The sequence below is a fragment of the Plecotus auritus genome (genome assembly GCF_963455305.1).
Source record: "Plecotus auritus genome assembly, chromosome: 12".
NCBI classification, from domain to species: domain Eukaryota; kingdom Metazoa; phylum Chordata; class Mammalia; order Chiroptera; family Vespertilionidae; genus Plecotus; species Plecotus auritus.
This window is the reverse complement of record NC_137778.1, coordinates 44,590,565-44,610,192: the sequence shown is the minus strand read 5'-3', so window position 1 is coordinate 44,610,192 and position 19,628 is coordinate 44,590,565. Positions and strand designations below refer to the sequence as shown.

The 19,628-nt window shown below is 60.2% G+C and overlaps 1 protein-coding gene across 1 annotated transcript in view; it reads left to right on the top strand.

The window, feature by feature from the left end:
• The window catches only part of SLC44A3 (solute carrier family 44 member 3), a 35,366-nt gene extending 19,472 nt beyond the window's left edge, over positions 1 to 15,894 (top strand). The window contains exons 12-15 of the mRNA XM_080648191.1: positions 3,592 to 3,675; positions 11,338 to 11,475; positions 13,512 to 13,748; positions 14,946 to 15,894. Of these exons, the coding sequence (XP_080504317.1) occupies positions 3,592 to 3,675; positions 11,338 to 11,475; positions 13,512 to 13,748; positions 14,946 to 15,059 (573 nt within the window). The 3' untranslated portion in view covers positions 15,060 to 15,894. The remainder of the gene's footprint in view (positions 1 to 3,591; positions 3,676 to 11,337; positions 11,476 to 13,511; positions 13,749 to 14,945) is intronic.
• Positions 15,895 to 19,628: the final 3,734 nt, after the last annotated feature.

Genomic DNA, 19,628 nt, shown 5'->3' with positions numbered 1-19,628 from the left:
GAACAATATTTGTTTGTGTTTTAAGGCTAAAGTCTTTCTTGCCTTTTGCATGTCCTAAAGGGCGCCGTGGGGAGTCACTGGGGTGTGTGTGTGTGTGTGTGTGTGTGTGAGGGGGGGGTGGGTGGGGAGAGAGAAAGCGAGCTCGCTTGAGAGTGAGAAATGGGCAAGATGACCCAAATCTCAGCTCCAAAGCAGAGAACTGTGGGGCCTTTGTGCTGGCGGCTCCCGGCGGCATTTCCGTGCCCATTTGCTTATGAATGGCGGTGGAACCGGAGCTCCAAGGGACAGCTGCACGCGGGCTGTTTCTGGCCAAGGGGCGGGCGGGTGGGACTTTCCCAGCCCTGCTCCCCCGCCCGCGGCCCCTCCCCCAACCCCGCTCCCACCGCAGCCTCCGCCAGGGTCGGAGTTCACAAACCTGACTCCAGCCGCTGGGCCGGGGCGCCTGCACTGGCTGAGCAGGGAAAGCGGCCGCCTGACGGGTCTGCGTTTTAAAGTCCACACCGGCCGCCTGCCTGCGGTCAGCGCCCGTGGGGGAGCCGGTTGGAGTCCACGTCAGGGTGCCCGGGCTCTTATCTGGAAAGGCAGGCGGCGCGGCCGGCCCTGGCCGCCGTGACCCTTGTGTTTGGTTGAAATGGTGTTTCGTGAGCCCTGGTTCTGTGCCCGCTCTAAAAAGAGCTCCGGTGACCGTCTTTGCGGGGAATAGATTCCAGAGTGAGGCTTTCAGGGCCGAATGTCAAGCCATAAAAAACGCTTCCCTTTTGGGAATTAGAGGGGCATTTCCACCTCCAGGCGGAATCCAGCAGCTCTGGCTCCTGCGTTTGAAATTTGTCCTCCGATTTTAGGGACCTCGGAGGAGGATGTCTGGAACAGGATAGATACACAGCCCTGTATGTATTTACGGGGGAAGGAACTTTCCTCCATTCTGCTGGCTGAGCTCATAATGAAAATAGACATGAGCCCGGCCGGCGTGGCTCCGTGGCTGAGCGTCCACCTAGGAACCAGGAGGTCACGGTTCGATTCCCGGTCAGGGCACAGGCCCGGGTTGTGGGCTCCGTCCCCCGTGTGGGGCGTGCAGGGAGGCAGCTGATTAACGATTCTCATCATTGATGTTTCTCTCTCTCCCTCTCCCTTTCTCGCTGATATCAATAAAAAGTATTTAAAAAATAAAAAAATAAAATAGACATGAGATGGACTAAGAAGAGAAAGTGGCCCCATTTAATTACATGTGTGTGTGTGAGAGCCCCACACACATGCGAGGTTCAGGGACAGAAAGGGAAGTGAGGGGGAGAGGGCCTTCTGAGCGGGGATGAGGTCGCTGCCGGCCAACGCCAGGAACAGATGCTCAGTAATTAGACGTCTGTCCTGCGTATAAATAGGCCGGAGGGTGTTATTTCTGGTGGCCACTCGTATGGACGAGGCCCTCGTCCAAATCCTTCAAGGGAGGGGAAGCCTTCTTGTTAGCCTGCAGGGTCTCACCTGCCTTCAGCTCCGAATATTTCACATGCCGAAGGGGCGGTGCCGGGGAGCCTGTGCCGAGTGTGTGTGTGTGTGTGGATAGAGACAGAGATAGAGGTGTAGACAGACATATAGATATGTATGTGTATGTATGTGTGTGTGGATAGAGAGAGAGAGAGATGTAGACAGAGACACATAGATATGTATTTGTATGTATGTGTGTGTGGATAGAGACAGAGAGAGAGATGTAGACAGAGACACACTGATATGTATTTGTATGTATGTGTATGTATGTGTGTGTGTAGTGATGGAGATGTAGACAGACACATAGATATGTATTTGTATGTATGTGTGTGTGGATAGAGAGAGATAGAGATGTAGACAGACACATAGATATGTATTTGTATGTATGTGTGTGTGGATAGAGAGCGATAGAGATGTAGACAGAGACACATAGATATGTATTTGTATGTATGTGTGTGTGTAGTGATAGAGATGTAGACAGACACATAGATATGTATGTGTATGTATGTGTATGTATGTGTGTGTGTAGTGATAGAGACAGAGATGTACTAGTAGATACAGAAATATAGATACATCTTTGTGTGTTTGTATGTATACATGTGTATATGCATGTGTGTGTGTGTGAGTATGTAATCATGAGTGAGTGAGCAGTCGGGCACCTCGCCCCCTCCCTGTGCCGCCAGCATCTTACACTCTGGGGCAGCAGCGTCCCTCAGTGTGAAGAAGTCAGCCGGTCCCTCCGGCAGAGGTCGGAAAGGTCACTTACCAGCCCAGGCCCCGTGGACCGAGGGCCGCGCTGCCTCTGAGCCATGTGCCTGCCGGGAAATGTCCCTTCCCGGGCTCAGGAGGACGTGCTCCTCGGCCTTGCAGGCTGCCCTGCGTGGTCGTCGCGGGGTAAGTGGCACACCCACAGCGGCCAGGCTGAGCGGTCTCCGGACCACGTCTCCTGCCAGTGAGTCGCTGTTGGGAGGAGAGCATCCATCGAAGGCCGGTGCTCCCGGGCCTCCCAGAGGCCATGTCAGGCTGTCGTCAGGCTTCTCAGGAACCCTCGGGCCCGGGGCGAAGCATCGCTCACCCCCCTCCGAGATTTCTGTGACTGTTCACGCGCGCCTTACACACCAGTCCAGGAGACAGCTCATAGGACTGACTCCTCTTAAATGCAGCCCCGCACGTCTCACTATCGGATTCATTTCCCAAAAAAGTTAGACTTGAACCTTTTTTTCATGCGACCCCATGACTGGCGTCTGCAAAGCATACTTTGTCTTACTGACTTTGGGGTGTGAGTTTGTCACAACGCTGAGCTGGTTTGAAAAAGCAACGTTTCTCATTGAAGACACTGGAAGGGAGGTGAAGGGAGAGAGGTGTTTACGCGAAGCGGGCTAGCCCAGGGGTGGGCAAACTTTTTGACTCGAGGGCCACAGTGGGTTCTTAAACTGGACCGGAGGGCCGGAACAAAAGCATGGATGGAGTGTTTGTGTGAACTAATATAAATTCAAAGGAAAGGAGCGGAGGGGAGAGCAAGAGAACCGGATAGAACAGCCGGATCCAGCCTGCGGGCCGTCGTTTGCCCAAGGCTGGGCTAGAGTTTACCTTGGATAGTACATATGAGCGAACCCACTTCCCTTCCTGTTGAGGGCGACAGCGGTGTAACAGGTGAGCCCAGGAGGGAGACACTTCGGCCATCGGTAATCTATATATATATATAAAAGCCCAGCAACTAAACCGAACGACTGGTCGACCCGTCGCTACGATGTGCACTGACCACCAGGGGGCAGACGCTCAACATAGGAGCTGCCCCCTGTGGTCGGTGCACTCCCACAGGGGGAGCGCCGCTCGGCCGACCAGGATCAGCAGCACTCCCACGGCGGGCAATCTCCGCAGGCCACATCCCCGCCGGTGCAGGAGTCGGTGTGCCGGGCCTCTAGTAATAACAACAAGAAGAACAATCAGTGGCCGTGGCGTGTGCAGCAGGAGAACTTCTCGTGTTCTGAGTGCTGCTGCGGGGCATCCCCGGTGTGTGCGCTCCGGGTAGAAGCAGTCGCAGAGCCTGCCCCTCGCCTTCCCTCCGGGTGGTTCTGACTCTGTTCTTTGCTTCTGCTCCTGACCCCGCAGCGGAACGCCTGGTCCCGGTGCCTGCTCAGGTGCTGCTCCTGCTGCCTCTGCTGCCTGGACGGACACTTGCTCCACCTCCACCAGGTAGGTCTCCACGCACCCCGGGACATGCAGCGGGGCTGCGGGTGGGCTCCGTCTGGCAGGTCAGGGCTGCATCTGGGAGGTCAGAGCTCCGTCCGGGAGGTCAGGGCTCCGTCCGGGAGGTCAGGGCTCCGTCTGGCAGTTCAGGGCTCCGTCCGGGAGGTCAGGGCTCCGTCCGGCAGGTCAGGGCTCCGTCCGGGAGGTCAGGGCTCCGTCTGGCAGGTCAGGACTCTGTCCGGGAAGTCAGGGCTCCGTCCAGCAGGTCAGGGCTCCGTCCTGGAGGTCAGGGGTCCGTCCTGGAGGTCAGGGCTCTGTCTGGCAGGTCAGGGCTCCGTCCGGGAGGTCAGGGCTCCGTCCGGCAGGTCAGGGCTCCGTCCTGTAGGTCAGGGCTCCGTCCGGCAGGTCAGGGCTCCGTCCGGCAGGTCAGGGCTCCGTCCGGCAGGTCAGGGCTCCGTCCGGGAGGTCAGGGCTCCGTCCGGGAGGTCAGGGCTCTGTCCGGGAGGTCAGGGCTCCGTCCGGCAGGTCAGGGCTCTGTCTGGGAGGTCAGGGCTCCGTCCTGTAGGTCAGGGCTCCGTCCGGCAGGTCAGGGCTCCGTCCGGGAGGTCAGGGCTCCGTCCTGTAGGTCAGGGCTCCGTCCGGCAGGTCAGGGCTCCGTCTGGCAGGTCAGGGCTCGTCTGGGAGGTCAGGGCTTGTCCTGTAGGTCAGGGTCTGGAAGCGCCGGGTCGTGTAACTGTTTTAGGCTTCTGGGCCCTGTGGTCGTAGTCACAGCTGCTCTGCCGTGGCCGTGGCCGTGGCCGTGGCCGTGGCGAGCAGCCACGCACGAAGGGAAGTGGCCCGGCCCGCTGTGCTCAGGAAAGCTTTCCTGCGGGCCCTGCCGTTTGCATTCCGTAGAATCTTCACGTGTCCGGAAGTCTGTTTCCCCACCGTGTAAAACATGCAAAGGGTGTGCTTCGCTCCGCCGGACGAGCGGGCTGCTGGCGGCCTTGGGCTGGCAGGCGCAGGCCCGACGGGGACAGCTCGTCTTCAGTGTCTTCTCCGGGACTGTAATTTCCCTGAGACAGGAAGAGTTGCCTCCCTGACTTCTATATTCCCCGCCTTTCCCCTTCAAGCTATAAATATCTTCCTGTGAAAGTCAGAAAAACTGCACACTGCGATGGTTTGAATTTCAGATTTTTTCCCCTCTCTGGAGTCTCTCCGACAGATGGACATTCAGATGTGTTTTGTGTTTCTGTAGCTCATCTAGGGGATTTTCACAGCCTTCGTCACGCTTCTGCAAAGCTGAGTTTGTAAGGGAGCGGGCTGTTTTCATTTAGGCGCCCACAGAGTCTCACTTCGCAGCGTTCTTCTGCGCTAAGACGTGAGGCACGGATCGGACGTCCTTGTTTACTGTCTCAGTGGCACCGAGAGCGCCTCTCGTTGCTGGGGGGGGGGGGGGTCTTCCTCGCCTTCCTCCTCAGAGCTGTGCACCATCCAGACACCGCTGACTCCACAGACATGCGCGACGTGTCACGAAAACGCACCGGGATAAAAGACACGCATTCAGGAAACTCAAGGCTGAGCAGCCATGGCGGACTAGAAAGACAGCGGCAGCGGGACCGCCAATAGACACATACGGCCCAGCCGGCGTGGCTCAGGGGTTGAGCGTCGGCCTATGAATCAGGTTCGATTCCCGGTCAGGGCACAGGCCTGGGTCGCGGGCTCCATCCCCAGTGTGGGGCGTGCAGGAGGCAGCCGGTCCATGATTCTCTCTCCTCACTGATGTTTCTCTGTCTCTCTCTCCCTCTCCCTTCCTCTCTGACATCAATAACAATATATTTTTAACAAAAAACACCAATGTGCCGGCCTGTGGCTCCATGGGCCTGAGTCTGAGTGCCCTCCCCTGGCTGTGGTTGTGAACCGAGGGCCTTTCCGTGACCCTCCCGTGGAAGCTGAGGGCTCCCTGTGGACGGTGGGGAGAGAGATGGGCGAGGAGAGGTGGGCCCTGGCCCCGCGCCTCACCTGCCCCTGAGCAGCCACCCCCATCTGGGTGAGGAGTGGAGCGCCACCCAAGGTTTCCTTTGAAGCCGGGCTCTGCGGCTAACAGGCGCTGGAAAACGACCCTCTCAGGCACATCCACGCTCGTTTCTCTGCCCCGCTGTCCTGTGTTTTCAGCATTCCTTAATTTGTCTTTTTTTTTTTTTTTTTTTAAGACAGAAGGGTTATGGGAAGGGACTTCTTTTTTTAAAAAAAATATATTTTATTGATTTTTTACAGAGAGGAAGGGAGAGGGATAGAGAGTTAGAAACATCGATCAGCTGCCTCCTGCACACCTCCCACTGGGGATGTGCCCGCAACCAAGGTACGTGCCCTTGACCGGAATCGAACCCGGGACCTTTCAGTCCGCAGGCCAGCGCTCTATCCACTGAGCCAAACCGGTTTCAGCAGCAGCATTCCTTAATTTCATCGCCTTACATCAACCCAGACCCTTTCCCCCTGGGAGTTCAAAGGTGTCCAAGATCCCCCGGAGCTCAGCATCAGCCACGCCGTTATTACCCGTGTGAAGGTGAGGCAGGCTCAGCAGAGCACCAGCCTGCAAACAGGCTCCCGAGCGTCCTATGGAGTCTGATGGTGGTGCTGGTGCAGGAGGCCTCGCGTTATCAACAACAAAATGTCACTGCCAGCGACCAGTGCAAACGGGGAAACGTGGCCCGTCGGAAACCAGACGTGCTCTCCCTGGAGATCAAAGAGCGGTGGGCTCTTGTAGAGAAAGTTCCTGCCCTGGTCCCTGATGGGTCCGTTTCTATGCAAATGAGGAACCCAAATTTGCATGGTCTGATGGGTCAGATTTGTGCCTCCTGCTTGGGCACAGCTGGGCGGCCTGAGGGTTAGGGGATTGAGAAAGCAGAGGAGGAAGAAGGAAAATAGAATTGACGGGAACATGGACGGGGCGAGGGCACCTGCCGTCGGGATGAGCCGCTGGAAAGCAGAACGGAAAGAAAGACATCGGGGTTCCGGGCGATGCTGGGTAATGGTGGTCAGCGCTGCGTCCGCCTCGCTTGGCAGGGCGAAAGGAAAGTGAGCTGCGAGGGAGGCCAGGAATGTGGCCTCTTGGGAAGTTTCCTGGCACTGCAGTGAGCTGCTGGAAACCAGACTGAAAAGAGCAGGGGCCCGTTTTGTGTTTCTTGTTTTGGGCGGCAGGCGCTGGGCAGTGCTGAGGAGAGCCGTTTCTCACCACCAGAACCAGGCACCCCCTTCTGTTTTTTAACTGGTGAGAGAGAGAGAGAGAGAGAGAGGAGAGAGAGAAACATCAGTGCTCAACATCGGCCGGCTGCCTCCTGCCCACGCCCGACGGGATGGAGCCTGAAACGGGGCCTGCGCCCTGACCGGGACCTCCGGGCTCAGAGGTCCACGCTCCACCACTGAGCCACACGGCCGGGCCCCAGACAGACTTCGTGAGGGAACGTCAAGGAGCTGGCCGCTGCCTTACAGCCTCCCCGGCCCTCCCTGGTCCTGGGAGGGAGGCCGGTGGCTGCGTTTGGGGGACACCCAGGCTGAGGCCAGCAGTCAGTCCCTTGCCGGGGGAGGAGGGGAGGCAGCCCTGCCTCGCTCCCCACTCCTTGTCTGCAGCATAAATACCGGCCGTGTGTCTCCCTGGAGAAGGATAGGTGCGCCTCACACATCTGTCTGCCCAGCCACCACTTGGGCATGCCCTGTCCAACCTTTGAACTCGGGCACGGTGGGGGAGGGGACGCCGAGCAGCAGTGACTCCAGCGCAGGGCCAGGCCTCCTGGGCTTTCTCCCTGGGCGCACACCTGTCCCTCGGGGACACGGGCCGCTCTCGGCTGCGATGCTGGCTGGGAAACCTACCGGGGGTGGGGGGGTGGGGGAGGGGGGCGCACAGGACACTTCCCCGGGGCTCAAGGGGCCTGGACGGCCCGGAATGCCCTCCCAGCTCTCGGGCAGTGGCCACAGCCCCTGGAGCTTGCTTCTCGCACCCGGCGGAGGCCTGTGGCCCACCGTAAAGCGCGGGGTGTCGCCAAGCTCAGGAGAGGGCGGTGCAGGCACCCACACGGGTGTTTCTCCGTGTCCGAGGACGCCGGCTCGGGCTTCCGTGGAGACCGCCGGCTGCCGTGCGGTGCGGCGCCGGGGGTAGGCCCTGGGCTGCGGCCCCCGAGCCGTGGTGCTGCCCTCACCTGCACCTCACGTGCCGCTGCTCTGACACCCCTTAACGCTCTTCGCGTTTTGGCCCCGGGAGCCTGCGCTCTGGCCCTCTGTTCTCCCGGAGCCTGAAGGGCGGCGTGTGCCGGGGACCTGACCCACCGGGGCCGTGCTGTTCGTTGCGCCTGCCTCAGGCGGGTCTCTGTCTTCAAGCCTCGGTAGGAGCCTCGGTAACACCCAGAGCCTCTCCCTGCCCGCCATGGGGTCCCCCCCCCCATCAGTGGCAAGGCTCTGGGTGTTCTCTGTGCCAGGACTTGGCTCCTGCCGCGCCCCCTGGCCGGGCCGGCGGCTCCGCTCCGCTCCGCTCCCGTGGCAACAGGGGCCTCCCGGGGAAGCGGCGGGACCCCGTGCCCTGTCCCTGGCTGGGTCATGGAAGGGGGACCGTGCTCGGGGGGACACCGCTCTTCGGGAACGGACGTGCCCCAGGAGGTGGCCTCGTCCCAGGGCCTCCGTGCGGCCGCTCTCGGGGACGCAGTGGCTCCGGGGACGCAGCACCGCCCCCCCCCCCCCCCCCCGACGGCGTGGGCGCGGTTCTGGGCCGCAGCTGGTGGCCGGCGCTGGGAGCCGTCCGAGCAGGAGCGCACACGTGTGCTGCTGGATGGGGTGCGGCCAGGCGTGTTCCTGGGCAGCTGATCCCCGGCAGCTGGCCCCGGCGCTGCTGCTGCGCTTTACATGGAAAGGAATGGAGACACCTGCTTGTCCCGGCCCCACACTAGGCGGGGGGGGGGGGGGGGGGCGTGGAGAGTGTTTCCTGCCGCCACCCAGCAGCCCCTGGGCGCCGGCTACCACCTGCTGGGCGTGCCCCAGGGTCGGGGCTCAGGAGGGGGCCCTACGGGCTCTCCCCCAAGCGGCCTCAGCACCGCTCCTCCCTCCGCCCGCCACCGCCTCCACGGTCATGCTGGCGCCCAGGGGCTTGCCCTCCTGTGAGGGCAGCCCTCCTGCGGGTGCGGTGCGGCCGAGGACAGCAGGGCCCTGTGCTGCCTGGTGTGGCGTCTTCTGGATCTGCAGGAGGTGGGCACTGGCTGTGCTCCCCGAATTCATGTCCCAGCTCCGTCCCCTTTGCCGGTTGAGACTTGCACTTCCCCGTCACTGACAATGTGCTGTGGCCGGGGCGGGGGCGGGGGGGGGGGCGTTAGAGGTGGGGACACGTGGGGGTGGCCTGGGAGCAAACCCTGCCCTCCTGCCCTGTGGGGGGACTGGGGCCTCCCCGTGGTCCTGGGTGCGGGCAGAGCTGCCCTCTCCCAGCGGTAAGAGAGGCCGTGTGGCCAGGCCGGTGACATGACGCCCCGGGAGACGCGCTTCCCACGCCCGGCGCTTCGCTGGCTGTTTTATGGGGACTCGGCTTTCATCCTCCAGCTCCTGGGCGGCAGGTGCTGTCACTCCCGGGGGCGGGGCTGAGGTCTGAGAGGTGAGATCATTGCCCCCCCTCTTCCCCCTGCCCGCCGACAGGGGCTGGGATCTGAGCCCCGAGACGGGCTGCGGAGCGGGTGCGTCTGAACCAGCCTTCAGACGCCTCTGTTCCGGTGAAGATGGGCAGTGACGCCCCAGTGTCAAGCGGGGAGCTCGGACTCACGGCGGGGAGGGGGGGCTGCGGAGGTGCTTGATCTTCGTTTCCGTCTATAAAAGGACGGCTATGCCCGCCCCCCCCACCTGTTCTCAGGAGCGATGACTCGGACAGAGGCCCTGGGAACTGGGGGTGATGGAAGCTGCTTCGTCAGGTAGCGCCGCCCTGCGCCAGGCGTGCGTCCCCCTCTGTCAGCTCCCACCCGCGGCCAGCGGGGACCCACAAGCCAGCGATGCAGGTGGGGGCCCTCTGAGGGGCTCACGGGGCCTCCCCCGCGTCTCACTGACAACGTTCCTCCGAGACCGCAGGGGCCTGTGGGCGGCCCAGCCTTCCTCCCTGGAGCTGAGGGGGGAGCGTGCTGAGGGGGGTGGGCAGACCGCGCCCTGGCTTCACACGGTGACCTGTTAACCGTCACGTGGGCTGCGGGCTGCGGGCTGCATGGCTGGGGGGGCCCCGTGGTGGCCTCCTGGCGACGCTGCTAAGGGGCCGTGTGACGGGCTCCTGTGTCACGAGAGGAAACGCTCATCCTTCGTCCCAGCCAAAAGCGGCCGACACCAAGCAGGCCGTGCGTGGTCCCCGGAAAGCCACCGATTCCTCGCCGCAGCGGCCGCGCACGTGGTGCGGGTGAAGGCGGGGAGGGAAGTGGAGGGGACAGGTGTTTTGGAAATGGTCCTGTCGTCACAGGGGAAGGTGCTTCGGAAAAATGGCCCAAGAAACCTCCTCATGTGAACGCGCACGCGCGCACACACACACACACACACACACACACACACACACGCTCTCTCTGACTTAGTAATCCTACTTCTGGAAGTTTATCCTAAAGAAATGGTCCAAAGTCGGGAAGTGAAGGTGTCGGTTGCGTAGCAATGTATGAAGTAGTGAAGTCGTGCGATATGTGCCGGCCCCCCGCCCCCCCCCGCCCCCCCGCCCCCTCGCCCCCCCACCCCCCCGCCCCCCCTCGCCCCCCCCCGCCCCCGGAGTGGCATTTACTGCAGGTTAGGTGGCCATTAGCATGGGTGCAGGTCCTGGACCTGTGCCAGCGCTCAGTTCCCTCCCTGGGCCGCGCGTGGGCTCCCGGGAAGGGGTGTCGCCGGCCCCGCCGCCCTGACTCCATCCCCACGGCCTTGGGCAGCGCTCGGCACCCACCAGGGTCTGCTTTGTGTCCGGCACTCAACACCCTCTCCCGCCCTCAGACTCTGCAGTACTTCACAGCGTAACTCCCACCCCTCGTTCCGTGTGCTTTTTAAAGATAGACTTTTATTGACTTCAGACAGGAAGGGAGAGGGAGAGAGAGAGAAACATCCATGATGAGAGACATGGACCGGCTGCCTCCTGCACGCCCCAACCTGGGGATGGAGCCCACAACCCGGGCATGTGCCCTGACGGGGAATCGAACCCTGACCTCCTGGTTCCTAGGTCGACGTTCAACCATCGAGCCATGCCGGCCGGGCCTATGTGTTCATAGTGCGATGCCCTAGCCCAGTGGTCTGCAAACTCATCAGTCAACAGAGCCAAATACCAACAGGACAACGATTGAAATTTCTTTGGAGAGCCACATTTTTTAAACTTAAACTTCTTCTAACGCCACTTCTTCAAAATAGACTCGCCCAGGCCGTGGTATTTTGTGGAAGAGCCACCCTCAAGGGGCCAAAGAGCCGCATGTGGCTCACGAGCCGCGGTTTGCCGACCACTGGGCTAGCCACCCTACTGACCCCAAGTACTTGTTTATCTTTTCTGTTTCCTGCAACTGTGAGAAGACCTGGGGGTAACCCGAGCCTTCACAGCGACGGAATTTGCTGGGGCGTGTCGGCGGTTTTCTCTGCAGACGTTCTTAGCCGATGTCGCGTTGTCCTGAGACCGGGCACGAGGCGCATCATCCCTCTGACCGTCGTCTGTCGTTCCAGCACGCGTACGCGGCCACGGCCATCAACGGGACGGGGTTCTGTACGTCTGCAAAGGACGCGCTCCGGCTCTTGTCCGAGGATTCGAGTCGCTTCACGTCGGTTAGCTGCGTCGGGGACTTCGTCATCTTTCTAGCCAAGGTGAGGCGTCGCCCCTGAAATAATAAACACGGGCCCGTGGGTGGGCCCAGAGCGCAGCCCTGCAGCGGGGCTGGGCGTCGGAGCGCCGTCTCTTGCTGCTCCCTCGAAGGTGGACGCCCTGCCTCCTCTTTGTGTTGGATCCCCTGCCCCGGGGGCCACACTGTGGGGACCCGTGGCTCCTCCCGTAGCGTGCCCTGCCCCATGGTGGGCCGCACGTTAGCCCTGACCCACAGCCCTGCCTCCGTGGTGGGCCGCACATTAGCCCTGACCCACAGCCCTGCCTCCGTGGTGGGCCGCTCATTAGAACTGACCCACGGCCCTGCCTCCGTGGTGGGCCGCACGTTAGCCCTGACCCCCGGCCCTGCCTCCGTGGTGGGCCGCTCATTAGCCCTGACCCCCGGCCCTGCCTCCGTGGTGGGCCGCTCATTAGAACTGACCCACGGCCCTGCCTCCGTGGTGGGCCGCTCATTAACCCTGACCCCCGGCCCTGCCTCCGTGGTGGGCCGCACGTTAGCCCTGACCCAGGGTCCTGCCTCCGTGGTGGGCCGCACGTTAGCCCTGACTCAGGGTCCTGCCTCCGTGGTGGGCCGCTCATTAGCCCTGACCCAGGGCCCTGCCTCCGTGGTGGGCCGCACGTTAGCCCTGACCCAGGGCCCTGCCTCCGTGGTGGGCCGCACGTTAGCCCTGACCCACAGCCCTGCCTCCGTGGTGGGCCACACGTTAGCCCTGACCCCCGGCCCTGCCTCCGTGGTGGGCCGCACGTTAGCCCTGACCCAGGGTCCTGCCTCCGTGGTGGGCCGCTCATTAGAACGGACCCAGGCCCTGCCTCCGTGGTGGGCCGCTCATTAGAACTGACCCAGGGCCCTGCCTCCGTGGTGGGCCGCTCATTAGCCCTGACCCAGGGCCCTGCCTCCGTGGTGGGCCGCTCATTAGCCCTGACCCAGGGCCCTGCCTCCGTGGTGGGCCGCACATTAGCCCTGACCCATGGCCCTGGCCGCGAGGGGCCGCATCTCTGTGTGAGCCTGTGGGTGCTGGTGGCTCGGTCCGGCCTCTCTGACGTTCAGGGGTTTAGCATTGATCCTTCTGCATTGCTGTCCTGGTGAGCCGTGGTCAGTGACACGCCACGACACGCCTGGGCCGGGCAGCTGGGTGTGACTTGCGCATACGTTAGGCTCTGCCGGGCCGAGAGGCGCTGCAGAAGCACAGCTGTGACCTGTGACCGCGTGCTGAGGGCAGTGCGCCCGCTCAGGGGACCGTCACCGCCACTTGCAAGGGGCGCTTCCAAAGGTTTATCGCGCAGGGCGCACTGCGGGGTGAGCGTGAGGTCTCAGGGCCCCCAGGTAAATGCGGACGGGGCGCTGATGGGACGGAAGCACACCCCTCTCCCTCCTCCAGCGACTGCTTCCCTGTCACAGCTTCGTGTTCTCGTCCCCTCATCGTCCCAGCGGTTCCTACGTGCGACCTTGGCCGCAGGGCACCCGCAGTCCTCCCCCCACACAGTCCCACACGCACACCCGCAGTCCCACACGCACACACGCAGTTCCACATGCACACACGCAGTCCCACACGCAGTCCCTCACGCACATATGCAGTCCCACATGCACACACGCAGTCCCTCACGCACACACGCAGTCCCACATGCACACACGCAGTCACACACATGTACACACGCAGTCCTACATGCACACATGCAGTCACACACATGCACACACAGTCCCACGTGCACACACGCAGTCCCACACACACACGCAGTCCCTCATGCACACACGCAGTACACACATGTGCATCCCCCCACAGTCCCACACGCACACATGCACTTGGTCCCACACGCACGCAGTCCCTCATGCACACACGCTGTCCCACATGCACACACGCAGTCACACACATGCACACAGTCCCACACGCACGTATGCACTTGGTCCCACACGCACACACACGGTCCCGCGCACGCACACACGTGTGAAGCTGCAGGAACTGACACACTCTCTGAAGGGCTCCCAGGTCCTAAGGACATGGGCGCACTCTTGCTCCGACAGGTGCTGGTGGCGTGTCTGACCGTGTTCGGAGGGCTGATGGCCTTCAACTACCACCGCACGCTGCAGGTGTGGGCCGCGCCGCTGCTCCTGGCCGCCGCCCTCGCCTACCTGGTGGCGCACAGTTTCCTGTCCGTGTTCGAGACCGTGCTGGGCGCCCAGCTCCTGTGTGTGGCGGCTGACCTGCACACGAACGACGGCTCGCCCGAGAAGCCCTACTTTATGGACCACGAGCTGTTGGTGAGCACGCACCGCGCTTCTGCTGCGACCTGCACGCTCCCGGGCGCGGGAGCCTCGGCCTCCCCCCCCCCACCGGGACAGGCAGCCGGTGTCTCCTCTGCCCAGGGGTCGGGGGCCTTTCTGAGCTCCTCCCACTCGGCCTGCCTGCGGAGACCCCCTGGAGAGGAGCGAGGCCACACACGAACACCGACCCATGGCCCTGGCTGCGAGGGGTGGGGGACGCCTCGCATCTGAGCCCCGTGGGTGCTAATGGCTCGGTCTGGCCTCTCCCACGTCCGGGGGTTCAGCAGTTGATCTTTTCCCAAAGCGTTTTGCACCCCAAGCGCCCGCCACCCCACCGTCGGTTAGAGGCCGTCACTGCAGTGAAGGCCCCGTCTGGCCGGTGGGGGCAGGTCTGCCCTCGCGGGCCCTTTGCCGTCCGGGCGCGGCCCGCCGCCGCTGTCTGAAATAGCAGGCAGCTGCCCGGTCCCGCGGCAGCGGCCCCCGCCCATCCATCCCTGCAGACGGGCCTTGGAACAGCTGGGGGCGTCTCATCTCTCCCGCTGGCCTGTCTGGGCAAGTGGCGTCCGAACAATCCCCTTTCGTTCTGTTGCCAGAAGACGCAGGTGTTAAAGCCCCTTTGCATTTAAGAGAAGCAGGCGGAGCCCCTCTGTCCAGGCCCCTCTGGTTCTGTAACCACGTGTCCTCAGCCGCCTCCACGCAAACATGAGGCGCCAGCAGGCTCCCGAGTCTGCAGTCGCAGAAGATGCTTCTGAGGACGCTGGCAGGTCTTCTTGCTCTGATTCCCACGTTTCTGATTTAAAATCCACTTGGAAATCTACCCCCCACCCCCAATATTTTAATTCAATAGGGGAAACTTTTAAAAAAAGATTTTTAGAGGGAGGGAAGGAAGAAGGGGGGAGAGAGAGAGGGAGAAAGACATTGAAGCGAGAGGGGAACGCCCTGTGAGAGCAGAACATCCATCGGCCGCCCCTGCCCCCCGCCCACGGGGATCGAGCCCACAATCCCGGGCACGTGCCCTGACAGGAGATGGACTCTATGATCCTTCAGTGCAGGGGACGATGCCCAGCCAACTGAGCCACACCGGCCAGGACTCGGGGGGAACTCTTTAAGGATTAAGTTCCCCAAAGTGATGTGGCCGAGTACATGGTTGCCAAGCACAGGCCCTCACCCTGGCCACCGCCCTCCCGCTTGCAGAGTTTCGTGAAGAGGATGAACAGATGGCACCGCGCGAGGCCGCAGGGTGCCGGGAGCTCCGCGGGGAACCAAGAGGGAACGGAACTCCAGCCCGTGGTCCGCTCGGCCCCTTAGGTACCGGGGAGGGGCCGTCACCCAGTGAACGCGCAGGCCCTGCCCCACCCCGCCCTCCCGCGTGGTCCCTGCCACCGGGCCCTCCAGCCTCTGGCACACCCTCTGGGACTGCGATTACGGCCTCCGCTCGGGGGGCGCACAGTCACACGCGCTCCAGGCAGCGTGCGAGCCCCGTGCAGCAGTCGGGGCACCGGCAGAAGCACCTGCCTGTCCAGAGCGGGACCCCCACCCCCCCATGTGCCCCACGCGCCGTCCCGGAGCGGCTCAGCTGCCACAGCTGCCAGTGCAGCTCGCACATGTGACCGTGAGAGCCACAACCCCCCCCTGGTGGCGCCCCAGCCTCCCGCTTACAGTCAGCAAACATCTGGGCCAGCCGCACCCGAGAACCAGGGCAGACGCCCCTCTTCTCCAAGGCGCACCGTCGGATTCGCCAAGGGGTTCGCGGAGCGGGTTCTGGAAGCGGTCACTGTGCCGATTGGCAAGTGGACGGGGCTTTGTGGGCCCATCCTCCTCGCCTGCCGCAGCAGCCCCTGCCCCAGAGCCCGCCCCTCGGGAGACAGCGCGTGGCCGGGGAAACGTCCGAGCGCCTGTCCCCGTGTCTGTTCGCGCGTGGACTTGGTGTCATCGTAACCCACTCAGCCCCCCGACCTTTCCCGTGTCGCGAGGGAAGGCTGGGGTTTGCTGACACCTCATATCACAAACCCCAGTTTATTACCGGAGGTCCTGTTCCCGACCCACTGTTTCTTTTCTGAAAAGTCTGTTCTTCAGGGATGAGAAATGAATAGATGGTCTTCAAGTAACGGCATTAGAAGTGATTTTAAAGTTATTCATCTGGCTGTTTTGTGTGCTTTATTTCTATGTAATGTATTCTTTTTAAAATTTATTTTTCAGCTATAGTTGACGTACAGTATTCCATAGTTTCAGGGGTACTGCACGGGGGTTAGACTCTTATGTAATTGCGAAGCGATCGCCCTGGTAAGTCCAGCACCCCCCCCCTTCACCCCCCCAAATCACTCACCGTGTTCCCTGCGCTGTACGTCACATCCCGCCACTGGTCTCGGCCGCAGTTTGTACTTTTTAACCCCTTCCCCTTCACACTCACCGCCCCCCACCCCCGTTCCCTCCCATCTTGTTCTCTGTATCTGTGAGTGTGTGTCTGTTTTGCTCGTTTATGTTACTTTTTATATTCCACGTGCAAGCGACATCGCACAGTGTCGGTCTTTCCCCATCTGACTAACTTCCCTTCGCACAATGCCCTCTGGGTCCCTCCCCGTTGTCACCGGCAGCAAGATTCCGTTCTTTTTCCCGGTGGGTGATGTCCGTCGTGTTCATGCGCCTCGGCTGTTTCATCCACGCGCCTGCCCGCGGACACCCAGGGCTTCCGTGTCGTGGCTGCTGTGAATTCCGCTGCCGTGAACATGGGGGGCGGGGGGTGTGTATCTTTTCCAAGGAGTGTTTGGTGTTCTTCAGACATATTCCCAGAAGTGGAATTGCTGGGCCACATGGCAGTTCTATTTTTAATTTTCTGAGGGATCTCCATACTGTTTCCCACGGTGGCCGCACCGTCTGCATCCCTCGCAGCCGCCACGAGGCCCCTTCCCTCCACCTCCTCGCCCGCACTTGCGTGTGGATTCCTGACGGCTGCCGTCCTGACAGGCGTGAGGGGGTGGTGCGTGTGGTTTTCATTGGAGTCTCTCTGATGGTCAGAGACTTGGAGCATCTTCTCACGCGTCCGTTGGCCATCTGTGTGTCCTCTTGGGAGAAGTGTCTATTCGGGTCCTCTGCCCCTTTTTAATTGCGTTGTTTGGGTTTGTTTTTTGTTTCTGTGTTGAGCTATGCGAGTTCTGGATAAATCTGGATATTGACCCATTATCTGGTATACCATTTGCGAATATCTCCTCCCATGTGGTTTCATTGATGGTTTTCTTGGTGATGCGAAAGCTTTTTAATGTGATGGAGTCTCATTTGTGTGTTTTTCATTTGTTGTCTTTGCCCATATGAAAAATGACCAGACCCATATATGTGGTTTGTCGTACATGGCCCTTATTATGTTGAAGTGTGTCCCCTCCACCCCCACTTTGCTGAGAGCTTTTATCATAATGGATGATGGTCTTGCCACATACTTTCTCCGCATCCGGTGATACGATCGTATGATGCTTACCCTTCATTTTATTTCTGTGGTGTATCACGTTAACTGATTTCTGAATATTGAACCAGCCTTGTATCTCGAGAACAAACCCCACTCGATCACGGCGTATTATCCTTTCAATGTGTTGCTGGGTTTGGTCTGCTAATACTTTGCATCTACGTTCATCAGGGACGTTGGCAGGTAGCTGTATTGTTCTGTAGTCCCTCTCTGGCTGGGGAATCGGGGATGGAGGCCTCGTGAATTGAATTTGTGATGTCCCCCCCTCTTCAGTTTTTTGGGAAGCGTTTGAGGGTAGTGTTCCCTGAATGTTTGGTAGAATTCACCGGTGGAGACATCTGGTGTGCTGTGTTTTTTATTACCGATTTGGTCTGTTCAGGTTTTCTGTTTCTTCTTGAGTCAGTCCTGGAAGATGGTATGCGTATTTCTAGGAATTGATCCATTGGTTCTAGGTTGTCCAGTTTGTGGGCATATAGCTGTTTGTACTATTTTCTTATCATCTTTTGTATTTCTGTCACTTCTCTTTCTGATTTTATTTTTTTGGGGGGAGGGGCTCTCTCTTTTTTCTTGATGTGTCTGGCTAAAGGTTTATCAATTTTGTCTCTCTTTTCATAGAACCAGCTCTTGGTTTTACTGACCTCTTTTATTTCTTATCACTTACTGTATTTCCACAGGATCTCTCTGCTTCAGTCTTTGCGCTAGCTTTAATTGCTTGATTCCCTACTCTTACCAAGTGTTTGCCCTTGTCAGTGAGGTTTTTTCCCGTTCCTATATTTTCTTATTCAGATATTTTGATCTTTTTTTCTTTTCTACCTAAACAAGCTCCTTTAACACTTTGTAATGCCTGTTGGTGGTGACGAACGCCTTTAGCTTTTTCTCATCTCGGAAACCCTCTCCCCTTCGATTCTCAATTACCACCTCGCTGGGGAACCCCGGCTGCCGGTCCTTGCTGCTCATCGCTGTGAAGGCCACACGCCAGTCCCTTCTGGCCTGCGAAGGTCCCGCCGAGAAACCAGCGGACAGGCGACTGACGGCCTGCTTTTGCTCCCCTTCACGGGTCTCTGTCTTCAGCCTCCGGCGTTTTAAATACGCTGTGTCTTGGCGTGGCCTCTTTGTTTCCTCTTGTTTGGGACTCTGCTTTCTGGACGTGTAAGTCTATCTCCTTTGCCAGGTTAGGGACGTTCTCAGTCGTTATTTCTGTAAATAGGTTTCCAATCCTTTTCTCTCTCTCTCCTCCTCTGGGACCCCTATGTTGTGAAAGTTGTTATGCTTGGTGTCCCAGAGGTCCCTTATACTACCCTCTTTTCAAAATATATTTTTGTTGATTTCAGAGAGGAAGGGAGAGGGAGAGAGAGATAGAAACATCAACGATGAGAGAGAGTCACGGATCGGCTGCCTCCTGCACACCCCCTACTGAGGATCGAGCCGGCAACCCAGGCATGTGTCATAGACTCAAACCCGGGACCCTTTGGTCTGCAGGCCGATGCTCTATCCACTCAGCCAACCCGGCCAGGGCGAACTATCCTCTTCTTTAAAAAATTCTCTTTTCCTTTGCTGCTCTGACTGGGTGTTAGCTGCTACCCCGTCTTCTGGGTCACTAACTCCATCCTCTGCTTCAGCTGATCTGCTGTTGACTCCCTCTAGTGTATTCTTCATCTCCACTACTGCATTCTTTAGCGCTGGTTGGTTCTTTTTAATAGTTCCTATCTCTTTGCTGAGATTCTCAGCATTCATTCATTCATTCATTCCTCTCCCACGTTCATCGAGGAGCCTTATAAGCAGCGTTCTGAGCTCTGTATCGGGTAGGCTGCTGGTCTCCATTTTGTTTCGTCCTTTTCTTGAGGTTTCGTCCTGTTCTTTCATGTGGGACACGCTCTGCTCTCATTTGGATGGACTCCCCATGTATCAGGTGGATGCGCTATGGCTCTCCGTCTTAAAAGTGTGCTGTGGGCCCAGTGGAGCAGCCCCCTTGGCCACCTGGGCCGGTTCTCCAGGGGTGGCCTGGTGTGGTGGCACGTGCCCTCCTGCTGGGGTTGGGCTTTGCTGCTGCAGGCACCTTGGTGGGCGGGCTCGGCCTGGCTGACTGGCTGCAGCTGTAGCGGCTGCAGCTGTAGCAGCGGAGCAGGTGTGGGGACCGGCCCGGAGCAGTTCCTGCAGAAGGCTGGCAGGGTGTCCGTCGTGGAGCTGGTTGGCTGGGGATCTGGGTGGCCTGAAGCCAGCCTCCCGGTGTGTGGAGCCGGGAGTCCCGGGAGGGCCCCGGCGTGGACAGGGCTGTCTGGGGGGAGCCTCTGTGCTCCCCAAGACTGGCTGCCGCTGTGAGGGGCCTGCCGCCCTCCCTCCGAGGGAGCCTGCAGCGGGAGTTTCTGCCAGAGGCTCTGGGTGCGAGAGGGATGGGGCGGCTCGGGGAATCATCAGGGCTGGCA